Source organism: Triturus cristatus, chromosome 7 (genome assembly GCF_964204655.1).
Source record: "Triturus cristatus chromosome 7, aTriCri1.1, whole genome shotgun sequence".
Lineage (NCBI taxonomy): Eukaryota > Metazoa > Chordata > Amphibia > Caudata > Salamandridae > Triturus > Triturus cristatus.
This window is the reverse complement of record NC_140590.1, coordinates 1,357,018,953-1,357,044,520: the sequence shown is the minus strand read 5'-3', so window position 1 is coordinate 1,357,044,520 and position 25,568 is coordinate 1,357,018,953. Positions and strand designations below refer to the sequence as shown.

At 41.1% G+C, this 25,568-nt stretch overlaps 1 protein-coding gene across 1 annotated transcript in view; it reads right to left on the bottom strand.

The window, feature by feature from the left end:
- Window positions 1-25,568, bottom strand: part of LOC146812054 (fer-1-like protein 4) — a 1,053,957-nt gene that overhangs the window by 543,150 nt on the left and 485,239 nt on the right. Inside the window, exon 18 of the mRNA XM_085619061.1 lies at window positions 18,302-18,422. Within this exon, the coding sequence (XP_085475187.1) occupies window positions 18,302-18,422 (121 nt within the window). The remainder of the gene's footprint in view (window positions 1-18,301; window positions 18,423-25,568) is intronic.

Below are 25,568 nucleotides of genomic sequence, written 5' to 3'. Positions count from 1 at the left end.
GTTACTTAAGTGAGTTTTTTTGCTCTATGGAGGTCTATGGGAATGTTGTATTAATGCTATTTCTTATGTTACCGTGAGACTACCACCATGACGATGGGGAAGATTCAAGCACGTGAATCTTTAAAGGATTCAATACTGTAGAACCTGCAACATCTTTTTCTTCAAAAAGTACTATCCCAGCAGGGTGAGGCCCAGTGGTGAAAGTAATGTTGGTGATATGGAGACCAAGGTAGACACTGGGGACTGGGTGGATCAGAATGCTGGCCCAGTTGACTGTCAAAGTAATGCCCCAGGGGCAGAGGCAACACTGGGAAGTGACAGGTCTGGAGATTGGATGATGATGGCCACACCCTGAGATGAGCTGGGGGGCCTGAATACAGTCAGGCGGAATCTAGTGAGGTAAAATCCCCACAGTAACCCGGCTCCTTCTTTTCGGCTGAGAGACTGCTTAGTGTAAGGCGTCCTGCCAGATCTAATGAAAAAAGCAGAAGCTTTTGCACAAAACCGTCTGAGGGAAAGTACTATTGTCCGTATCTGTGTTGTTTTGTTGGGATTGTTTAGTGTTTACTATTGGTGGAGAGTAATGCAATTTTCATATGTACAGAGTTAAGAGAGTGTACCATATTAGAGGGGAGTTTGCAAAAATAGTTTGTACCTGAGGCCTCCAGTTGATTGAAGGAGTAGTAAAGGTATTTTTTAGAAAATAAAACAATTAATCAATGCATTTTTGTAGTGCCCAAAACCCAAAGGGTGATAAACTGTGGAGAGACAGGGGTGACATGTAGTTACAAAGGCCCTGGGCACACACACGCCCATTTTGTATATTCACGTTTAAAGATAACATCTTTTTAAATTATGACTTTTAACACATATTTGCTTGCATGGCCTCAGGAGACAAAGTACTTAGAAATGGTTTTCCTTACAGTTACACTTCTTCGTAGGCATGGTATCAGGCCTTAGAACATCATGTACAGGGACTTAGTACACTGAGGAAAATGTAATTATTTGTATTTGTCTGTTCAGCGACAACTATGGATGGATAGAATAAACAATGACAAGAGGACCATGATTCAGGGACGGAACAAATGGGTCCAGTTCATTATATAAACTCTGGCCGCCTTTGTCTAGACAGAGGAGCATCTCGATGGCTTGTCGATGGTCACCACATGCCTGAATTCTAGCCCAGTTGAATTCCAACATAATCCTCGAAAGGATGACAGTGGCCTGTTGCAAGACTGGCCTCCAAATCACACATGCCCTCAGATAAATGGGGAGTTAGACCACTCTAAGGGGACGCATGATGGAACGCTGCAAGTATTGCTCACACATGCCTTTACTTCGCAGTCACTACCCCAACTGCAACATTACAATGCGTTCCTGTACCACTCAAGTCGTTACAACGACTTGACTTAGGGGGCTCTTGACTTTGGAATATTAATAAATTACTATTCCAATTCCAGTCAGTGTATCAGTAGGGAAGGTGTTGGACTTAAAGTCCAACACCAGCCCAACAACGCGCCCCCTAAAGCAAGTCATTGTAACGACTTGCGTGGTAAAGGAACACATGGTAACGTTGCAGTCGGAGTAGGGACTGCGAAGTAAAGGCAGGTTGTGGTTCTGCCTGCGAGGTAAAGGATGTTTACCACTCTAAGGTATTCTGGCAGACCACACCCTATGCTTATTAGGAAGTGCTAATTAAGAGAAGGAGTACAATTACATGTCTTCATATAATCAATGCAACAGCACAATGGTTGAACTGTTTATTTTCTTCACCATTCTAGTAATGCTGGTTACTCTGTTTTGTTTCCTTCTATTATGCAGCATATGATTTTAATACAAGAGTCCAATTGCTTCAATAAATATTTGAAATGCCAATCTGTGCACTTTTTGCATCTCCCTTTGGGTATGCCTGAGTTACTAACGAAAGAGTAAGATCTGTTTCCAGGATTTCCTTGAGAAATCAGGGTTGTCAGGTTCTGAAGTTGCAGACACCATCCGGTACCTTGTAAGGTTTAGAGGTTCAGGTGGCCCAATGTGAGCTAGCCAGGAATTATGTCAGCATATTCTGATAGTATGCCCGGACTCAGTCCCACAAAGTTTTGACACTTATGTTGCCCAAACACACAGTCTACCTGAGAAAGTAGGAACAATATCACATGGCGCCACCAACATTCCAGTTTGGGTACTAATTTAATGGGTCTCCCTAGTAGTTTTCTTATGTGTGTCTAAATACCCTAGTCACCAATCAACCGAAGATGTCTGTGGTGTTAGGAAAAAATTCTCCTCAGCTAAATGGAGATCCCTTATTTTTGCATGGCCAGTCTTAGCCAGAGCGCACTCGTTTTGAAATGTAAAGCAAAAGTTTTAACGATATGCGTGCTACATTGCCATATGCTTGCGTGGCACGTGGAATAACTGGGGGAGTGGCCTAGTGTAAAGATAACTAGGACTGCAATGTGCACTGCTGTGAAGTTATTTCAGTCATTTAATTCAATTTACATACAATTCACAAAAAAGCATATGGCAATGTAGTACGCATATCGTTAAAACTTTTGCTTTACATTTCAAAACGAGTGCGCTCACCACCCATTTCTACGGTTTCACATTTTTGCGCTTTTTGGTGAACAGCACCACTGAAAAAATGTCTTTTGAATCTATTGCTAACATCACTGAAAACAGAGCTACAACTAAAGTCTATACAACAGAAGACGCAAATGAAATCTACAACTTAATAAAGGAGACAAAATCATTTGACGCACAGAGCGGATCAGTCACACAACAATTACGTCAATTGGAATATCTCACCAGAAGAGAACTCAATCAACGTTTACGAATAATACGAGGGATTAGTTCTCTTCAATTTATTTCATATTGTTTCTTTAGAGAATGAACACGCGAACTTGCGAATTTCGAATCAAACCCTAAAGGTATCGTATACCTCACCTTAAAGTTCAACTAGAAACCAATGATCTCGCAACATGCAGATTTTGATATTCTCTCCTTTCTTTCAACAGTTTACCCCTGACGAAGGGACCATGAATGTCCCGAAATGCATTGGGTGCTTTAAATGTTATTTGATTTTCAACTTTTGTTCAGTATTTATGTACAAGTGTACACATATTGACTGATTATGTATATTGTATAATTACAGTAACGCGTATCGAAAAAATTGTATATGATTTTTGTGAATTGTATGTAAATTGAATTAAATGACTGAAATAACTTCACAGCAGTGCACATTGCAGTCCTAGTTATCTTTAAACTAGGCCACTCCCCCAGTCTTAGCTAGATACACACCTCATCCAGACATAGCAAACCTTATAAAAGCCGAGCCATGCACACTATACACCTGTATAGTTCGGTCATACAGATGTTTGACACAATACATTATAGGAACAATGACAACAAACTCAGGGAGGAATGCTCAAGCTGCACAACAGCATTTAGCCATACCAGCAATTGGTACAGCGACTATTAATCAATATTAGGAAAGGTTCCCATCAGACCAGAGGAAATCCCATTCTGGCCTGCACAAAAAGCAATTCAGCTTGAAGCAGTATTTCCCCATAAGGGACCCCCAGATAAGCATGGAATTCTCACAATTTACCTACCGTTAGCGATGGTTCCACCAAATAAACGACTGCGCCACTTGTGGCACAGTATTTGCTGCGGTGTATACCATAACACATGGTACACCATCCATTGCTGTTTTGACAGAAGCGCTAAAACAGATTCAAAATTAATACGGGGTAGCCCCGGCCCTGGATTTGGGGATGAAGTTTATTGGCAATTATGGCACTGTCTCCTCAATTATTTTCAACAATATTAAAGGGGAAGCAGCAGCCTTAGCAGTACACCAGCGTCTTTCACATGTTTCACCAGTGGATCAAGAGTGAGAACTACTAAATATTATTGCTGACACCTATTCATTTATAGGTCGAGATAATATAGGAGCCAGAATAAATAAACCACAGCATAAGTGTAATCCTGAAAAGGAGAACTCAAAATAGATACCCGAGTCTTCTAAAAAAAAAAACACTGGGATAATAAGTAAATAAAGAAAAGACTAAACCGTGGCGTGGATCTACTCCAAAGGAGTCCCCTGAAAAGCGCTATTATTTAGGCAACCATGATACGATTAAACAGCCTGATAAGTATCAGTGTACTGATAATCGTCCTTCTTGTTCCTTTCAGGAGTCCTTAGAAAAACGCTCGGAGAGAGGAGGACTATAAGAGCACAGAACAGAGGAATACATGAAACCGTAGAAGGACTCACAATGCTCTTTAACTTCATAATAAAAAAGGAAGAAAAACGTCCACAGCAATGCCTCATTTTGAAAAAAAAGAAGATGGCTGGGATAAAAGTTAAGCATGCCACACATATTAAGGACTCGGCTTCTGAATGGGGTCAGGGCTCTGACTCTGCTACACAGAGCTGCAGAAGTCACAATAGTTTGCCAGAATCTTCAAGAATGTTTGGGGGAGTAGCAACTAGTGACTACAACCGGGTAGAAGCACCAGACCAGAGACTAAGGGGTGTATTTACAAGAAAAGTGACTGAGCATGACGTTAGCCTTCTTGGCTTAAGCCGTGCTCCGCCACTTTTGAAACGCAACGCTGCACCATATTTACAACAATACGGTGAAACCCTACATTTTCCACTGCTCTGGCGCTAATTACAGCTGCCTAGCACCAACGCAGGCACCCTTGCACCATAGAGCAAGGGTGCCTGCATTGTGGGAATGATTGTTTATGTGCAGGAAGGTGTCCCTTCCTGCAAATAAACAATCTTAAATGGGCAGTTGTAACTTCTATGTGTGCTGTTTTGTGCAGCACATAAAAAAGTTGCAAATCGTAATTTTTTAAAATGATTGTTTATGTACAAGAAGGGACACCTTCCTGCACATAAACAATCATGCATGGCGTTTTGCTCTTTCTATGTGAAACAGGAAAAACGAGGAAAAATAAAGCATTACTCCTCGTTGCTCCATGTTAAGACCAGGTTTTTTTTTTGTCTTAATTTTGGCGCTGCCTCATATTTACAGCACCCTTGTAAATATGTGGCAGCATCAAAATCAATGGTTGTTGTGGCTGAACGTCCACCGCAAAACCCATTGCCCTCCCCTTTCAAACTAAGGGCCCGATTCCAATGTCGTTCGGAAGCGATCCGAATTGGATTTGGCTTTCCGGGATCCGATTCATAGCCCTTCTTACAACCGGACTGTACACAGGTCCGAATGACCAAGTACGATGCGAAGATCGCGTACGCAGGGACCGAACTGTTTCTGGGACCTGAACCTGTCCGTATGATTCATTCGTAGCCAAAACATGTCGCGCTATGGAGCCAAATTCCGACCGTGCAAGTACGATGCCCGATTCGGACAGCTACTTCGCCTCGGTCTCAGCAAGACGAAATGGCTGTCGGAAGCATACTTCGGGGAGCCGTAGCAGGCCTCCCTTCACCCGGGGCTCATCAAATCTGTCATGGGGTGTCCCCATGGATCCCCCGATCCAGGCATGCACAGTGTGGAGGGCAGGGTGTACGCTTTTCCCCACCCACCCCTTTTCTGCTATGGGATCCTGTGTGCGCGTCTCCACACGGGCTCCCATAGAGTTCAATTGGAGTCTGAGCGAACCAAGTCCGTAAGCATACGACAGCATCGTAGTCGCTCATTTGGACTCCCCGAGCACGTCTCGCTTGGAAAGCGCTCCAGACCCCAGCCGCACAGATGGCTTTCCTAGCAAGATCAGAATCTGGCCATAAGTATAGCGTGAAAGGATGCAGTATTTACAAGGTAGCGTTAAGCCATGTTAAGCGGCTTAACAATGCCTTGTAAATAAGATGAAGCCCGTATCGCCACAAGAACGTCAAAAAAAGTGAGGTTCCGGTGGCGATAGGAGCTTGTAAATATGCCCCCTAAGTATTCCAAATGAGTTTTACAAATTATAACTCCAAATCGAAGGTGATTTCCCACACACTATTAACATTCTGTTTGGGAGAACTTAAAATTTGGTTACAACATTCTCTTGGCTGAAAAAGATTGGCCACCTGAGTTTGTTTGAGTAGTCTCACGAGGGTAAAGTTTAATATTACCATCTTTCTCGGCCTTGTTCCAGAATCAGTTACATACATACTCCAAGTAGAGAGCCTTTGCACAAGCTCCAGAGTTATACCACAATCACATGAACTGGGATGAAGAATTCCCTAACCATATTATACCCAAGGACAAGCACACAAGTGCAACCACAATACCCCATTAAACATGAGGCTAAACAACAGGTTAGAGCATTGGTACTCGCAAACATTTGCCATGGGGCCAAAACATACGGCTGTGGTGTGACTGAGGGCCACACTGATGTCAGGAGGGTGGCGGTAGTCGGACTGGGTGGGTCAGGGAATGTGAAAAGAGGTCTAATTTTTTTTTTAATAAATGGGCAAGCATTTATTTGCAGGTTAGTAAATGCTTGCCCGTTTATTTAACATTTCTTTCTGAATATTAGTGCTCAGCAACCAGACAGCAGCACACTGTTCACAAAGGGGGCGGCATGTAATGGTGAAGAGGGCCGCAAGCGGCCCCCAGGCCGTTCTTTGAGTATCACTGGGTTAGAGAAATCCTCACACAACTTGAATATCAAGGTGTAATTGAAACATGCACCTCCCCAATGAACAATCCTTTGTTTCCAGTAATGAAACCAGATCATTCATATCGCTTAGTCTTAAACTATAGGCAATTAAACAATCCTACTCACCCATTTGAAATACAAAACATGCATGATGTGGCACTAATGAACACTATAGTGCACAAGAAATATTATACCGCATTAGACATTTCAAATGGCTTTTTCTGCCAAAACATAGCACCGAAAAGAAAGTATTTGACAAAACAAAAACAAAACAATTCTATTGATTACCACAAGGGTATAAGAACAGTTCCAGGTTGTTATCAGTGCATGTAACAGAACTGTTACGGAGCCTCAACAATGAATCATTATCCTATGTTGATGACATATATCTTAGATGATGACTGAGAAACAAACTTGGCCAGAGTAGATCACATAATTCTAGGATTTGCTCACATTGGCTACAAATTCAATTTAAAAAAATCTAAAATTACATATCTCAGTGTCCTGCTCTTGGGATACGAGTTGTCACACAAAGGCAAAAGCTTAGCAACACACTTCCTAGAGAAGTGTGTGCTTTTACAACCCCCAAATACATTAAAAAGACTTCAATCATTAGTAGGCGTCCTATATTTTGGTAGAACATACATACCAGGTTATACATAATGGGTAAACCTGTTTTTTTACCTGATCCGTCCATACTTTTCAAGTACACGTTGGGCAACAGAACACACAAAACATTTGTGTGCAGTATAAACTGACATGTTAGCTGTGAAACACTTACACACACTTGTAACCACAACAAATTTGGTAATCTGTGTTATTGCGAGGACTAATAGATATACATATATCACATTCAATGCCAGTAACACTGTACCAATTGCATATAGATCATATTTATATTCCAATGCAAAAATATGTTTTGCAGCAACAGAAATATTCTGACAGCAGTTCAGACTTCTGTGGTGAAAGGAAGATCATTGGCTCAGGGAAAAACACATAATTGTAGTGACTCCCATTCCAGGCTTAGAAGCTGTCATTTAGGCCAGAATTTCCAAAGCAAACCCCTTACATCCTAGATGTATACAGTGAGCCAACTCACAAATTGCTACAGATGTAAACTATATATTTGATTCTACAGCACAAAAACAAGCCTACCTTCAATATGAACAAGAATACCCTCTGCTCAGTAAAATAATGCCTCGAGATCAGTATCACCTTATAGTTTACGATGATGGTTCTACTCAGCCTGCAGCTGGAACAAAACATCAATACTCTAACGCTTACATAGCGGTAAAAGGTAAAATGACAAATGGAGAATTTTAACCTCTTAAAGTATTCACAGTCATTAGGTGATTGCACTGTACAGCCGGCTGAACTGAAATGTCTAATTCTGGCACTTGGAATATGTATCTGGAATTCCCCATACTAATAGTGTGTGATTTGTTTTATTGTGTCTAGTCTCACAATGAATATATACACTATTGGAGCCAGAATGGATTCAGAGACTCAAAAGTTAATACCATCAAGCATAAATTGCTTTAGGAACAAGTAGTAAATCTCAAAGCAAATTTGCCACAGGCTTATGTAATACATATACTGACCCACCACCGTGTAGGAATACACGTTGCAGGAAATTCATTGGCTGATGAAGCCGCAAAGGCAGCAGTGCAAACTGCTGTCGTAGCTGCAGTGACTTATTCCAACACGAGGATAGATGGAGACATCATGGCGGCTATCACAGCTTCATGAGGTAGCACCCTCTTACCAAAATAATTTCCAGCAAATTACTCCTACCTACTGAGTGCGCAAAACATTCTGTTTGCTCATCTCCCCGGAGTGGGGGATAGAGTAATACCAAATTTGGACAGTAGACAAGAATTAATCATGGCAGCTCATGAGAAGCCATCAACGCCCAACTCTCCGAGTTCATAGAAATGAACAACATCCTGGACCTCGCCCAATCGGGCTTCAGAAACAACCACAGCCCTGAAACCGCTCTCCTCACCGCTACAAATGACATCCACAACCTCCTCAAGTGAGGTGAGACTGCCGCCCTCATACTCCTGGACCTCTCAGCCGCCTTAGACGCCGTTTCCCACCACACCCTCTGCGCAAGACTCCACGAAGCTGGAATCTGCGACAAAGTCCTAGAATGGATCTGTTCCTTTCTCACCGGCCGAACGGAGGGAGTCAAACTTCTACCTTCAACTCAGAACCCACAGAGATCAGCTGCGGAGTGCCTCAGGGATCTTCTCTGAGCCCCACCCTCTTCAACATCTACATCTTGCAGCCATTGTCAGAAGCGACGGACTCAACATTGTCTCTGACGTCGATGACACCCAGCTGATACTCTCCCTCACAGACAACTGCACAGCCACTAAGAGCAACTTCCACAATGGGATGAAGGCAGTTGCCACCTGGATGAAGAACAGCTGCCTCAAGCTTAACTCAGACAAGACCAAAGTGTTCATCCTGGGCTCCTCAGCCTCCACCTTGGATGACTCTTGGTGGCTCGCAGCGCTCGGTATCCCCACACCCACTGACCACGCACGAAACGTCAGCATCATCTTGGACTTCTCGCACTCAATAAACCAACAAATCAACGCCGTTTCAGCCTTCTGCTTCCACATGCTCCGCCTCCTTCTTAAGATCTTCAAGTGGATCCCAACCAAGTCCATGAAAATGGTCAACCATGTTCTCATCAGCAGCAGACTCAACTAGGCAACGCACTATACGCCGGCACCACCCAGAAGCTCCAAATAAAACTGCAGACCTTACAGAATGCCTCCATCAGGCTCATCCTGAATATCCCATGCCGCAACCACTGTGCTGTGCACTATTCCGCTCCATATCATCCAGGGGGAAATGCAGTTGTGGAGAGGAAAAACTGTGACTTAAAGCAGTCTTTAACAGCTAGAGTATTACGTTCAGGCCATAGTTGAATCCACCACCTGTATGGGGTACAGAGAGCTTTAAATCAAATAATGGTGCTCATAGTGGTGAAAACAGAACATTTGATCATATTTAGCCATGAAGATCCTTGGGTGGTCGGGCTCAGTATGAGTTCTTGTTTGGGGTCAAGATGTGGGTTCCAGACCTTGACAATTAAATTTCCGGGAAGAGCAAAGCAACGAGCTCCAGAAATGTTCTGCCACTACTGTGGTGAAGGCTCAACCAGCAACTCCTGGCTGGATTCCAACGATCGGGAATCTGGATCGAGAAACAATTGTGGGCAAGAAGGAGTTCAGCCCATCTTACAGAGCGCTGGTACCGGTTACGGCTGTTGAAGGTACCAGAACTGTACTTTTACTGCTCCTTGCAGGTTGTTAACACAAGAGATTTGTATCTATTGGGCTCATCAAACCACACTGTGTGGCCATTCCTACACAGTAGACCACAATGACTCCGGCGTAGTAACCTGCCTCCTCTCATTACCTTACAGGAAATCCCACTAGAAGCTTTAACCAACACTTAGGCTTTAACCAACACTGAGGACATCTGACACTGAAGTCTTGAAACTTCCAGTAACAACTATCAACACCATACAAAAACCAGTTGCAAACTCATAAGTTTCAACACCACGTGCCATCAACGAAATTGGTTATTATGAATCACCAAATGAGTTAAGTACCAGTTCAACACAACCCTGGGAGGTCCCTGCCGTTTTGAAATTTGCTTCTGGTTAATTTGTTGACACTGATACCTTTTCCTCTGATTCGCCAGACCCACCACCGCATCGGATTCGTGCTTTTATAATTTGCCTCAAAAAGACATACTTTGTTCCTCCTTGGATTTACATTTGAATTTACATTTCATTTCTTTTCCTTTTCATTAGGACTGGTTTTGTGACAGTATTCCTTTAGCTTCTGAAGGAACACTATCTTCCAGAATGCTCTGCTGTTCAACTTGTCACTGAGGTGTTGAGGCCTCATTCTTCATCACACAAAGTGCGAAGAGACCTGTCCCTTGTGAACATTTCAGAGGTTCCTATTATTAATGGAACTGTTTGGGATAAGGTACCATTTCATATATTCAGACCTACAGACACTATACAAATACCATATTTATTTCAAAACTCACTAAGTGATATCATTACTCTTAGCAGCATCTCTAATGATTGGGATTTTTATACTGTCAAACCTATGCTTGCTGAGCTAGAACATTATACTGTATTTGACCGTGAAGATATGTATCAAATGTTTTGTTTTCACCACTATGAGCACCATTATTTCATCAAAGCCAGTACTCCACGTACAGTATTTAATTACACACAATGGGAACTTTGCTCTGCACCGCCAGTGTGTAGCTCCATAACGTTTGCACAGAAGTTTGCATATTTTTCTGGCAACAATCCCATAGACCAGAGGTCTTTAATCTGTGGGGTGCGACCCCCAGAGGGGGCCTGAAATCCTGGGAAGGGGGTTTCACATTTCCAGGCCTCACTTCTGCCTGGAATCTAAAACATGTGCTCTTCCTTTTGGAAACTGGGTCGCTTCACTCTGATTGGTAAAATGCTTCAGCTGAAGGTAATTGAGCCTCCTGTTCTGTGAAAGGAAGAGGCTGGACAGATAGGTGAAACAATCCTTTGTGCCAGGGTGCTTGAATGAAATGCAAATGTGCGTTTTGAGTTAATCTGCACATTTTTTAGTGGTAGTAAGAAGAGTTAACAACTGGGCTGTGAAGTGCATGCTTCTAATCGCTTAGTACACCTGAGGAGGTGTTAAAGGGACAGTTAAGCAAAAACAAATGCAGTCCTTATGATCTAGTATTACTAAAAGCTCCATTTTGGAAGCTCCATTATATCCTAAAACTATTTGCACAGTTTGTAGCAGTCTACCTTATGATGTGTGTAATTCAAGAATAAATTAATGACTTACACTTTCACACTGCTTTCTGTCACAGGCTGTGACCTCATAGCACTAAAAATCCACAAGCCACTATTCCCCACTGCACCAACCAAATGTAATTCTGTAGCTCTCTGGTTACACATAGATCTCGGCAGTGCATTAACTAATAGAGGTTTCCTAATGTACTACAGTGCATATCCCACCTAGTAACAACTTTTTAAAATGTATTTTTCATTTAAGCTACCCATTCTTTTATATGTAGTTACCTCATGGTGAAAGACCTAAAAAACTGGCAAAATATTTTGGGGCTATTTTATGAGAGCCTTGAGTTGCCAGAGCATCATTTTTTTAAAGCTCCCGCGTCACAATCGTATCTACGAGGTGACGAAAAGTCACCCTGCATGGCTGAGTGGCCTCATACATATGGAGTAAGACAAAGCAGTGCAAGTCACTGCCTTACCTTAGTCTGTCAAGTAGTAGCAACACCCAAGGATTTTGACACTGCCCCAGATTTACAAAACCATGTAAACCTGGGGCAGCGCCAAAACCATACGCATCCCCACAGCAAGCGTAATGAGGAGAAATGTTTTCATGTCTCCCCTTTTTTTTCCTGTTTCCATGTGTGCTGCACTCTCCAGCTCACAAAGAAAGAGGAAAACCCCTCTCGGGCACTTTCCTGCACAAAAACAATCCTGCCTACATTGGCGCTAGGCAGCAATATGTGCGCCAACGCAGTGGGAAAGGACAGGAATGCACCATATTTCATAAATAAAGTGCATTCCTGCGCTTTTACATTGGCATAGGGCAGCGCAGCAAGAAGACTTGCGCTGGTGACCTAGGCCAATTCCTCATAAATTAGGCCTTTTGTTTTTAGCCACACCTTTGACCACGGCCCCACGCTCACTGATCTTTCGTTTGATAAACACTGTTTAATATTATTTCTCCACTGTAAAAATGATTTGCTGTGGGAATTGAGGGCTTTTATGGTTGTCGATAGTTGTCAATGATGAGAAGTACCAAGTTCTAGAAAATGTTGTCAGGAGGGGGTCCTTACACCTAAAACCTTTTGACAGGGGGGTCTCGGCATCGAGAAGTTTGAAGACCTTTGCTACAGACCCAGAGTCTTATTATTATAAACTTTCCCCTTCACAGCTAAGGAAAAAAAAGCAAACCAAAACTAAATTGATATTTTCGGCCGCCTTTATTTCCTAGTTGTCAATACAAGGGTTTGACTTTTGGAAAGACAGTGTTGATTAACAATCTATTATGGGGAAAACAAATTGGCAAGTTCAAGGCAATGAGGCTTTGTTTACAGCATGTCTAATACCAAATGATTTTTCTGAACAAAACTGTACAGCAAATATCCTGCCTCAGCCTGGCCAAGAGAAAGTACATAAACACACCAAACATTCCCACATTTTCAATATTAGCCACAATTTACAAATAACCCAGAGGAAAAACTGAACAACATGCTCAAGAATGGTACATACACTGCTTCACATTCCAGTCTAGGGGGATGGCTAGTGTGGCCATTTCAATACAACTGATTTAATCTTGCCATAAAATTTAACAAAAGATCAGAAAACTATGCCAAGGGAGGATGTGACAATGTTAAATATTAAAGACATAGAGAAATTACCAATTCACTGTGGCAGAAACACCATCAGCCGATAGGATAATACACAGGTTCATATCTCTGGCAATATCAACATTCCACTTTACGTCCTGTTTAAAACACCATCAAGTTGGTAGGTCTGAAGTGTTAGGGGAGAAGTTTGTACATGAGTCATGGGTCTTACCTTTCGAGTGCAGGTGTAGAAATGATGCAACCAAGGTTTTTCTTAGCAGTACAGACTGCAAGAACACTTTCCACCATTAATTAGTTTGCATGGAGGTTACACTTCACAACACATGTAATGCTTCCAATGCAAATTTAGCCTGTTATCTGAAGGGTTCCCCAGCTGCAGTAATTCGTCCGGCATTCAGATTACTTTCAAATGGAAGTTATCCGATGTTGAATGACCAAGATTGCTGTGGGATGAAGCCGTCAGGGCTCTATGTGGTGATGGTTTCCAGAGTCATGACCTGTTGTACAAATATGCTTTTCCATCTGTCCGCACAGTTAGAGAAGTTACGATTTGCCCTTCAATTTCTATCCTAAAAGTGAATTTTGACAGTCTGAGCAGATTGAAAACCTTAATATTTAAGGAGGACGTTTCTTTAACATCTACAAGGGAGATATTTGATCTTCAAGTTTCAAGGCCTTCTTCTGAAGGACCAGGACTCAGGTATGGAACGAATGGGTCCAGTTTATTATATAAACTGTGGCAGCCTTTGTTTAGACAGAGGAGCATCTTAATGGGTTGTCGATTGTTGCCCCATGCCTGAATTATATCCCAGCTGAATTCCAGTAACGATCCAGCGAAGGACTGCGACTTGTTGCAAGACTAGCTTCCAGATGACACTTGCTCGCACGTAAATGGGTAAGGGATTATGGCAGACCCGCACACCCTACAGTTATTAGCATGGGAAGCTCTCGGTCGGAGTATGAGTACTATTACATGTATTCATATAATCAATGCAACAGCACAATGGTTGAACTGTTTATTTTCTTCACCATTCTAGTAATGTTGGTTACTCTGTTTTGTTTCCTTCTATTATGCAGCATATGTATTTCATACAAGAGTCCAATTGCATCAATAAATATTTGAAATGCCAATCAGTGTACTTCTTGTATCTCCCTTTAGGCATGTCTGAGTTACCGACGAGAGGGTAAGATCTGTTTCCACGATTTCTTTGAGAAATCAGGGTTGTTATTTTCTGAGGTTGCAGACACCATCCGGTACCTTGGAAGATTTAAAGGACCAAATGGTGTACTTTGAACTAACTAGGAATTATGTCAACATATTCTAATGGTATGCACGGACTCAGTCCCACATAGTTTTGACGCTTATGTTGCCCAAATGCACAGTCTTACTGAGAAACTATGAACAGTATTACAGGGGGCAAAGATTACTTGGAGAATAAAAACTTCAGGATAATTCTAAAAGATATGTTTTTGCCAACATGCCCCAGACTTTCAGAAAGAGAGTTCTGCAATGATCAGGCAATAGTGAGGAAGGATTTCCCTTCTTACACTTTTTGCATTTATCAATAAATCCATACCAACATATTGTAGTGGTAAACTTGAGCAATAAGGTTTGAAGTGTTCCTCAAACAGCTGAAAGTTGATCTATAATTTGGTGCATGAACAATGGTCAGTGTTTTAAACTGAATTCTAGAAGCCATTGGGTGCAAAGGAGATCTCAAATGTGTGCTCACTCTGTAAGATTGCACACTGCTCCGGTTGAAGAATTCTGACTGGCTTGTAGCTTTTTTAATATTGGCCCTAGAACATCTTACCAAAAGGGTGTTGCCATCATCAGTTTTATATGTTTCAAACAATAGTTCTGGCAGTAGTGACACTGTGCTCTTCAGACAGCACATGGTGTATTTAATGTAGCTGTTTATAGTAGTAGCTTGATGCAGCATACAATTTTTCCGGGAAATGCAGGAATCAAAAATTACCTTTAATAGTCTTACTCTGTCCTTGATCAGGATTTATTATCTCCAACCTAGAAACAGTAGGAGATCGAATTATATTTCTTTAGCTAATGGCCCATGGCTGTGCGTAAAAACGGTATAAGGGCATTTCGCTAAACCAGTTATTATTCGTCAGCTCTAGATTTTGACAACGGCATTAATCACTCTCTTTCAGTGTATATCAGAGTTATTTGACAGAAAAACCTATCGGGATAATTTTGAAATTCTACCCCATATCGACTAAAAGCTGATGGAGAGGCTGACCATTCATATTAAAAAATGAGCAGAGACCAACAAGACCCATGGTGAACTCAGTACAGAACAATTTTGCTTTCCCTTCTCTAACACTCTCGCTTTTCTGTTCGGCAAAAAGGAACCCTTATGTTGAGGATGTTTCCTGTCAGCCCTGCCAGTACAGAAGTGTAGAGTGAGCAAGGGTATCCCAGGCAGCTGAGAGATCAAGGGAGCATGAGCAGTGCCAACGCAATCCATTCTATCTAAAGGAGAAGAAATCAATGAAGGGAGTCAAAGCTCTTCTACATGTGTGAAACCTGGGCAGTTCATCACCGAAAAGATTATTATGCTACATGCGCTCCTGTAATCTAACCATGTCTGCCTTCTTCAGAATTTTAAGTAAATAAAAAAAAAAAAGAATTTTAAGTAAATAGTGGACGATAATTCATTGGATCCAACACAGCTGTAGGGGAACTATGGGAAAATAGGTATATTATATTTTCATTATGATGGTATTTGTATAGCACGTAAGACAATTGGGCATCTAAGCATCTATGACGTGTATGCGCATCATCATACTGTTTCAATATGTAACGAAGATGAGCAGTGCCCAAGTTGCTACACTGTGACCCTTTTACATGCATGAAAAAAATCAGGTCTGAATTAAAGAAACTTTAACAATTGAAACATGAAAGTGGACTTGAGAAGAAATAAGAGAACAAAAGTCATTAAGAAAGCACCCTGGATAATGAGAACTGAGTAAGGATGTCCAATCATGCACAAAGTAGAAGAAATAAGAAGGGGATTTAAAACTCAGAAACGCAAAAGGAAATGACACGCGTGTACCATTTAACCACCAAGAAAACAAGTAATGTAGAGCTCACGGAAGTAGGAGTCAGTAGTTAGTAACAAATAAGGAATCCAAACACATTTCGATCTCCATTCTAGCCTAATGCTTATAGAACAAGCTAAACTCTTGGAACCAAGTAATGGGATTTTAAATCAAATGTTCAGCTCTGTAAAACTATCATGAACATGTAATACAAGATTTCTTGAAAAATAAGAGTGATTTACAGGAAAAATAAACTGCAGAATTTAGGTAATTTTCAAGAGTAATCAGACGTTCTGACGTCAATGTCAACCGCTTCAATTAGGATGTGAAAATGGGTATTCCCTGCAAAAGTGTAATTTATTAGAATGAGATTAGGACCAACCCCTATCGATCGCCCTGTGGGGGTCAGTTTACAAGAACATATTGCAAGCTGTATCAACACGATGCCGTTCATTATAAAAAAAAAATACACCTTGCATTGATTCTAATCACATAGACAATAGAATGAAACATAATTTTATGGGACAACAGCTGTTACTTCCTAGATTTCAACTACTTTAAGGCCTGGATTTGTTACAAAATGATTGACACAATATTATTTAAAGCAAGGAGTACAAACCTTCCATGGATTTTAAAATAAAGAAGAGAAAGAGAAATTCGTTGTAGACAAATTGTCAAACTTGTGAGCTGGGAAAACAATTAATTTGCAGTTATTCATCTGAATCGACTGAGATGTTTGTTTCTACTGATCTAAGGCAGTACTGGCTTTGCGCCCACTTCCACACAGTTTCCTATTGTTCTGCTATAATATAACCATTGTGTGCTGTATAAATTAATTTACTGGACTAAGTGACAAAGCAGAGTTGGCGCAGTGTAATAAACCTAACCCCTACACTAGCCTATCAGCAGACCGATTAAAAGAACTGTAAGTCATTCTCTATGGAGCTTGATTCAATATAATAATGAATTTAATGCTTGTGGCCTGGATTCTGAGACTGAGGTGTACATATTGTTTTTTTGCCCAGAGTATATTGGGTCCTCTCGGAAGTAGATCCGACAAATTTGTTTGAATCTGGGGGTAACTCGGTATCTTGTAGCTCAGAAAATCTTAAAGAGTGATACAGTTCCTCTAATTGTTTTTGCTGAATGTCTTGAATAAATGCAGCAAACTTCCACTTGCAGAGATTCTGTGATCTTTAGTTTATATTACATTCTACTATGGCTTGTATGTAGTGTACATACTGGTTATTTCTTCTGGACTACATTTGTGCTTATAGTGGAATGTGTGTTCCACCGGGCATAAATAAAGTTTTAGGATGCTTCTGCACTGGCACTTTTCAAGTTAGACCCCTTGTGTATAAATAACATGATTATCATATACTCAAACATCTGTGTACCTATTATAAAGTTTAGGGTAGTATGAATAGTTTCTAAAGTTATAAATTCAAACGGAATTCACTTTTTAAGCATATAACAGTTTTTTCTGCTTTTATATTTACATTTTTAATGTATAATTTGATGGTTCTTGGTTAACCAGATAAAGTTTTATTATTATTAATGCATTTAATGGTCTCTGTCCCATTACCAGTGGGCAATATGCATCACCGTAAAAAACACCACCCCGGCTAAGTGCTATTCGGCCACCTCGTTTGAAGTCTCACTTGAGTGTCTTAGAATCAAATAAACATAAAAGTACAATATATATGAGTGAAGTTAAATGTTTCTGCAAGTATTGCAGACTGTGATGTTTTACAAAAAAAAAATTAGCACTGTATTACCAACTGGACAAAATTATAAAAATATAATGCTCTGATTTGTTAATATTCCATTTGTCAATAACGTTTCTGTGGTTCAGTGATTGGTGATTGTGTTGTTTCTGCTAATTATGAGCAAGAATGTCGCAAAAAACACATGCACAGTAATTGTATGTTCCACAAATATGGCAAACCATCACACTAACACAAAGGTGTTGCTCACAAAAAAATATGGCACCAAGCTTAGGTCTCACTCAAATACCCATAGAGCTCTACGACAACAGGCTGATCGATGGAACTCTAGCTCTGTGATAAACGTCTGTTGCATGAACAGGAAGAAAACAACTGTGCAACAAGTAATTCCCAAACCGAGTGCAAAAAAGTTTAACAAATAACAATGGAACTCAGAGAAGCTAAACATTACTCACCAATCTTTCTGCAATTTTGATTATCCAATTGGAATTGAAGAGCCTCCATGTATGGTCTTCCCAATAACTCCACACGTAGACACATGGCTTTTCATGGACCAATGGGATACAGCTGTAGGAACTACAGTGAAAGGCATATTATAAGGTATTGAGCAGACACCGCAAACTGAATATACCACAGTCTCAAAAATATTTGCGGAGAACCTTCAGAACAGTTTCTTAGTATAATTCAATAATGTGTGCATCTGTTCAAGAATGTAAGCAAAAATTACAATTTAATTTGAAAGAAAATAAAGCACGCAAAAAAACATATAGGTAATGGTTGGTTTCAGTGGCTAGAGGAATACTATCCCTGAGCAGCAGCACTCTTAAATCCCTCAATTGATGTATCAGTAGCTTGCCTTAGAAAACTATTTGTTAGTATGGGTATTGTCTTGAAATGTAACTGCATTTCTACAATACTGACAAGGCACTGAAGCTGTCATTTCCCATATATAGGTAAGGTAGGATATTATGCATGGGACCAGAGTTCTGCTCTTCCCATTTTTTAGCCACTTCACCTAGGTGTGAATTGGGCACAAACGGAGTGAGGGCTTGAGGGCTAGGATTCTTAAGTATTAGGTACTAATTCACTGCTGGGTAGAGACAAATTAAGTTCAGTGCGGCCTATTTAGGGGAAGCATTTTGGTGTTGTGTATGTTCGCCAGTGACTGCTCAGACTCTTACCGTAAGCATACAGTTACTCCTATGCAAGGATGTGGAAAAAAGTGTAGGAAGAGATATGGTCATGCACATGGATGCCTACCATCTGTGGAGAGGCTCGTCACATACAGTTTATGCTCATTGACGATGGTGACAAGGGAGATGCCCAAAGATGAAGGATGGTGTCTTTGGTCGTGCATCTTGGATCAGTTGTGATTGCTTGGACGTCTACCCAATGGTAGTAGAGAAGCAATCCATATGAATGGGCACTATGCTAAGAGCCAATGAAATATGCTCTGAAGATTTCAACAGGAGTAGCATTGAGCAACCCATAGTAATAAGCCTTAAACAAGCTGTCCTCGAATATGCTCTGATGGATCTACTATGAAGTGAACAAAGGAACAATTATTGTAGGCCAGCTATAAAAGCCTTGATGAGCCCACCCAAATGTTACATAAAGTAACCCATAGAAATAGACCTTAAACAGCCATTCCTGCTATGTTTTATGAGGGTTCCTTCAGGTGTGACAGATATGCACTCCCAGTGTGATGGATGTTGGCCCATTGAAGTAAACATTACACAACCAGTCATGGTAGATGTTATGAGGTTTAGCTCAGGAAAGGCAAAAGAGTGCTCCAAGGATAATTGAGAGTGAGTCCCCAGGCAGATGTGCTATAGCCTGTAGACACCAATGGAAACTCTGGTATTCCAAGCAATATAGCAAATTACACTTCCCACCAAGGACGCTGTACATACAATAACATTAGCGAGATTTAAAGTAAAGATAATGAAAGCGTAGAATAGCAAATTACATTTAATGATGTTGGTCATGTTCACACCAAACAGGGGCAGATCATAAATGCATTTCAATTGAGGTGGGCCTTATACAGGTTATGTAGTAACCTGAGGCAGACACTGAAGAGGACTGGGCCAAAGATTCATCCTTTTTGTACCCCTGGCTAGATACTGATAAGTGGAGTTGTGATTGGGGGCTGGAAGAATAATTCTCGATCGTCAGAGTGGAAGAAGTGAATCAGTTATGATTGCACACTATTATGAAACATTCCTGCAGTCTCTAAAAAGGAGTGGTGATGAACTGCATCAAACGTGGCAGACAGATACAGTAGAAGGAGCACATCAATTTCTCAACTCCTTTACACAGTGATGTTCAAAATGGTGGTGGACAAAAACAAGCAAAGATAGCTTCACAACAGTTTATCTCTCTCACATGACAACATGGCAGCATCAGTATGAGCAGGTGAGAAGGGGAAAGAGGAAACTCTACTAAGGATTGGACAGTGCTCTGCAAAAGGAAGGGGAAGTGAGCAGGGATACACGGACTAATAAGCCAAATATGGGCAAGTCATTAGGTGTCACAGAACAACAAGGCTAGGGAACTGCAGAAGAGAAAATATATAGTGACTCAGCATAGGGAGTTGCCCGAGTAGAAAGGAACAGACCAATCACATCAACTCCAATGCCTGCTTACTGTACACAAAGTGAGTGGCCAATTCAATCTTGATCACCAAATTGCACCTGGGATTTTTTTGTAACATCAGTCTATGGTTTTGATTTCAAGACCCTAAACCAGTTGGTATCTCAGTGGCAGTATCAAATATGCTCGGGTCTATAAGTGTTGTATAAAGGCCCTCATACAGTCTAACTTGTGGGTAGCGGTATATCTTGGTTCTCCGCTAAGAAAAGTTAGGTGGTTGGTTTTGTCATTGGGTCCTTTTCCGCCTGAGTTTCCTGTTCTCCAGGCAGTCAACCTTCCTCCACATGACGGGAGACCATCTGGTTCTGTGACGGTCATGATTTCGTTGATTTTAGCGGAAAAAAGTGAGGTTAAAAATACCTCCTACCCTGTACACTTTATTTTTTTTGTCGGGAAGGGGGAAGATTAAAAACAGCGTGTGGTGCTCTGGTGGATGTGTAAGTGGTCCACGGCACCTAAATAATCATTGCATCGGTGGTCGACATGTTTCAGTCCATAAGTGTCTCTAAAGATTGGTGGACATTCATCAGGACCGTAGGCTTGGCGATAAGGAAATGGATCGCTCAAACAATAGGATAAGTTAATCTCACTTACCCATCTTCGTCATTAATTTGTTTATTTGACAAGGTTATAGGTTATGGTTCTACCTATAACTAGGGAAAAAGAAAGAAGAGGGGAAAAGGAAAATATGCAAATTGTTGCTATATATAGATTTCATATAGTGTTTCCCTGTTAAGTGCTGTGATCTGCAATATAGTCATGCTATTTGCATTCATAACACAGTTTGTGTACAGTGCTATCACATATCTTCGTTAGATGTGTCTATAAATGATCAATTGTCAATCAAAGATCAATCTCGAGATGACATTAAAACTGTTAGTAGGCGTGAAGGATTTAGGTAAGGACATTGTGATGTAATTAATTTTCGTTCTGGCGGTATAAAAATATATTTGTCACAGAAATGTGCTATTGTTCATTAAATTGTAGCTAGATCAATGAGAAATGCATTAGCGATCACCATTCGTTACTCCCAAACCTATCGTTGTTATTGTGAGGTGTTTCTGTGTGCGATTCATGCTTAGAAATACCTCCTGAAGATGCAGTCATATTGAGATAATTGCTAAAGTCTTCTTCAATTATTAAAACCGTTTAAGGAAAGGAATCCATGCTTCTTGATAGCTCACAGCGATACATGCGTGTTTGCGCTGTGACCTGTGTGTTACTGTCACTTTTGAACAACCAATGTGGTTACAGTGTTAACACATAAAATCTTTGTACCTCATTGGGAGTTATTTCAAAGCTCCGTTGTGTGCTGCTGGAGCTCTGCGGGAAAAGAGAGAGGTGACGGATCTGGCAAGCGGGGTACGTTACCTTAGATTGTTGCTGCAGTTTGCAGGTCATTTACAGTGAAGGTGCTATTTGCACGTCTTTACTGTAGCTTCCTACTGTGACCCGGAAGTTGACATCTGCGGTCCCGGAGGAGGTCCATTTGTATGGGTGTCGTTGGGTATTGAAACTGAAGAAAGCTTAAGCTCTGATCAGGAGAAAACAGACTCTGAGTTCTAATGTGAACATGAAAATGTAGTTACCCATGAGTCTCCTGTGTGGCCTCAAGTGCCCGAAATGAATAATACATTTACAAATAATTAGGTTAACGATATGGTGAGCACAATATAGTTTTGTCTACAACTGAATTATGGCAATAGCCAACATGGAGTCTCAGTGTTGCGCTTTATTAAAATGGTGTTACAATCTAAGGCTGAATATATTAAGCTAGATTTCAATACTCATTAGTATGTTGGTGTCATGTGATTTTTATTGAGCCCATTACTATAGTAGGGGTGCGTGTTTTCATCTCGTTCTTGTGCTTTTTGTATATAGCTTTGTGTCTTATATTCTGTGAAAGTATTCTATTTAGAGTTATTATAGTCCATTGTGCAAAGTAGGTGGGCATTTTCAATGTTTCAGTGACAGCCAAGGAATGTTGTTGTTTTGTCCTTTGTCGTATGTCTGTAGATGGCACACCCAACGTTGCTCTTTCTCGAAAAGGATTTTATCAGCATTAGGGTCTTGTTTGTTTTCTAGAGTTTCAATGACGACCCATTCTATATCCTTCATAGTATGGTTCATGTTTAGAAAGTGGGTGCTCATGCGTGTGGTTGATGTTTTACATTTTATGTTACTGTGATGCTCACAGATACGTTGTTTTACTTTTCGAAAAGTCATGCCAATAAATTTCAATTGGCACTGGCATGTGATCATGTATATCGCATGCGTGATGCTACAATTTGTGCTTCGTCTGAGTGACTAGGTCATATCATGAGTCAGCTGTAAGGTATTGTTTTTTTTAGTCAAGCGACACACAGAACAGTGGCCACATGGGTAGTGTCCTGTAATTGGTCTACTTGTCCAGGTTGTCAGGTTAGACTCCTTCTGACTTTGTTTTGGTCTTGTGTGGATTAGAATGTCTTGAATATACTTTGTTCTCTTGTTGGCAAATCTGGGTTTTGGCCATTTCAAGTTGCCTGTAGAGAGGATATTCCAGTTTTTGGTTAATTATCTTCTTTACCTGGTTTGAGGCTATGTTATAAGTCGTTATGCAGGTAAGGATATTTTTATCTGTCGTTCTAGGCATCATATCAAGGAGGTTGTCACGGTTCTGATTTCTCGCTCTTTTTTGACATTTTTTGATGATTGTATTTGGATATTGTCTATCCTTGAGTTTTCTGCTTAGGTCATCTACCTGTGTTTGTATACCTGCATACTACTGCAATTCTTCCTGATCCTTCAGAAATTGGCTATACGGAAGATGTTCTCTCAAGGATCATTGGGTGGAAGCTATTAAAGGAGATGAGACTGTTTTTGGCAGTTGGTTTATAAAATGTTTTGGTGGATAGTTTGGCGTTTTCTGTGTAGATGGTAATGTGAGAAATTCATCCCTAGTGTTGATCCATGTATGAAATTCTGGTAAGATTTCTGTTTTGTCCCCCCAGATCATTGGTACATTGTCTATATACCTTTTCCAAAAGAGTATCTTTGCCTTAAAAGGGTTGGTTTCACTCAGGATGTGTTTTTCCTCAAAAGTTCTTACATATAGGCCTGCCAGACTTGGGGCGAATGTACTGCCCATTGAGGTCCCGTGCATTTGGAGGTATAGGGCCCCATCGTATTCGAAATAGTTTTTCATTAAGGCTAGCCAGCAGCTCTCCAGGATGAAATGTCTCTGTGTTTTTTATGGCCAATTTTCTTCAAATAGTACCTCTTCGATAGTTTTAAACGTAACTTCTTGGGGGAGGCTTCTATATAGGCTCTGTGTCTAGGCCAACTAGACAAGAACTGTCTTGTTGGTATGTCACATCTTTAAGAGGGTTTAGTAGATCACGTATATCAGGTGGATTTTTGTTGTCCTAGAGGTCTCAGGAAATGGTCTGCAAATTGTGATGGGGTTCTAACACGGAGCCTATCTCTGATACTAAAGGTCTCCCTGGAGGTGGATTCCTATTCTTGTGGGTCTTTGGTAGGGAAAAGAAATAATATATCCGCGGGTTTACGGATCTTAAAAAATCTGCCTCATTTTTTGTGATCCAGAAGTTCGTTTCTGCCACTTCTGTCATGATGTTGATGGTTCGTTTAAGTCTTTCTGTCGGGAATAGAGGGATACATCTGTAGTGTCTTTCTTCCCCTAGAAGATCTCCTTTGACGGCAATTCTCTATATCATGGTCTCCCAAAAAACATACTTGATTAGCTCCAAACCATATGAAACACTGCCGCCAGGCTACTTAGAGAAACCCCTGCACATGTCATCCTGTCATGCACTGGCCCCCTGAGAGCAAAATAAGCATTTTGAAGGCCATGCGCGTGTGTCACAACTCCCTTCTTGCTAAGGACGTCTTATCTTCACCAGAAATGTCACTTTTATTCCCTATCCAGAGTAATTTGATCTTCTTTACGTCTTCTGGTAAGAATTTCCAAGATTCACAGGATGCATTCTGGAGGCTGGACTTTCTCCTGCCAGGCTACTAAGATTTGGAATTCTCTCCAGGACTTGGTCTGAAGTCAGCCAAATCTGATAATATTTTTAGAAAACACTTGAAAGCCTGTCTTTTCCAAACTGACTGCTGCTAATTCCCTACCTTTGTTCCCTAAACCAATACCAGGATGTGCTATGGGGTATCAGATTTCCATAGACATATTATTCATTCATTCATTCATTCATTCATTCATTCATCTAATCAGTGTGGGAGAGAGCATTTTTGAATTCCAGGACTGGCGTATTTGATAGCCAGCTCCCCTGCCAGCTTGACAACAGAAACTGAAGTCCTGTTCTGCTGAAATGCTGTTGAACTTACCTCAAGTTACTGCTTAAAAACAGAAATACAAAATTACCCCATGCAGAAGGGACACTGCCTGGAAGAAGATATCAGTCCATGTGTTTCAAATAGAGTGCTGGCCAGAGGATGACTAGACTCTGTATCACTAGCACTGTCTTGCCCATGAGAAGATCAGTGCTATATTGAACTGTGGTGAGCCTTCCTGGTTTCACCACAAGAGACCTTAAACTTGCTCCATTACTCTCAGTGGCCTGGGGGACACTGGTCCAATTGTCATACAGACCCAAAGCTCCACTGCTAATGAAATATTTCAACTTCAATCATCAGTCATAATGCTTTCTTCCTATATGGTCACCCTATGTAGCAACCCAGATTTCCAGTTCGTAGGCACTGGAAGCCTCTATATTCCCCCCTCAATCATTTGCTCTACTCCGGGCGGACCATTCTTTCTATTCTTCAGAGAATCACCTTTGACATACTGGGATAGGCTCTCTGTTGTTTGGGTGGCATGATCTCTTATTGAACCTGAGGAAGCAACAACATCACTGCTCAGCATCACCAAGCAGCAGTGCCTAGAGAGCGACTACCCCTCCTGCCCAGAGATGTAAAGACATTCTCCCACATCAGTGCATTCTCTCACTTTCCTAGGAGTGCACAGGGGTGAGGAGTTGCACAGGAGCTGGTGAAAGAGCACACATTATTTGTGTTGTTTTTCTCCGGTCTCAGTACAGCAAGTGG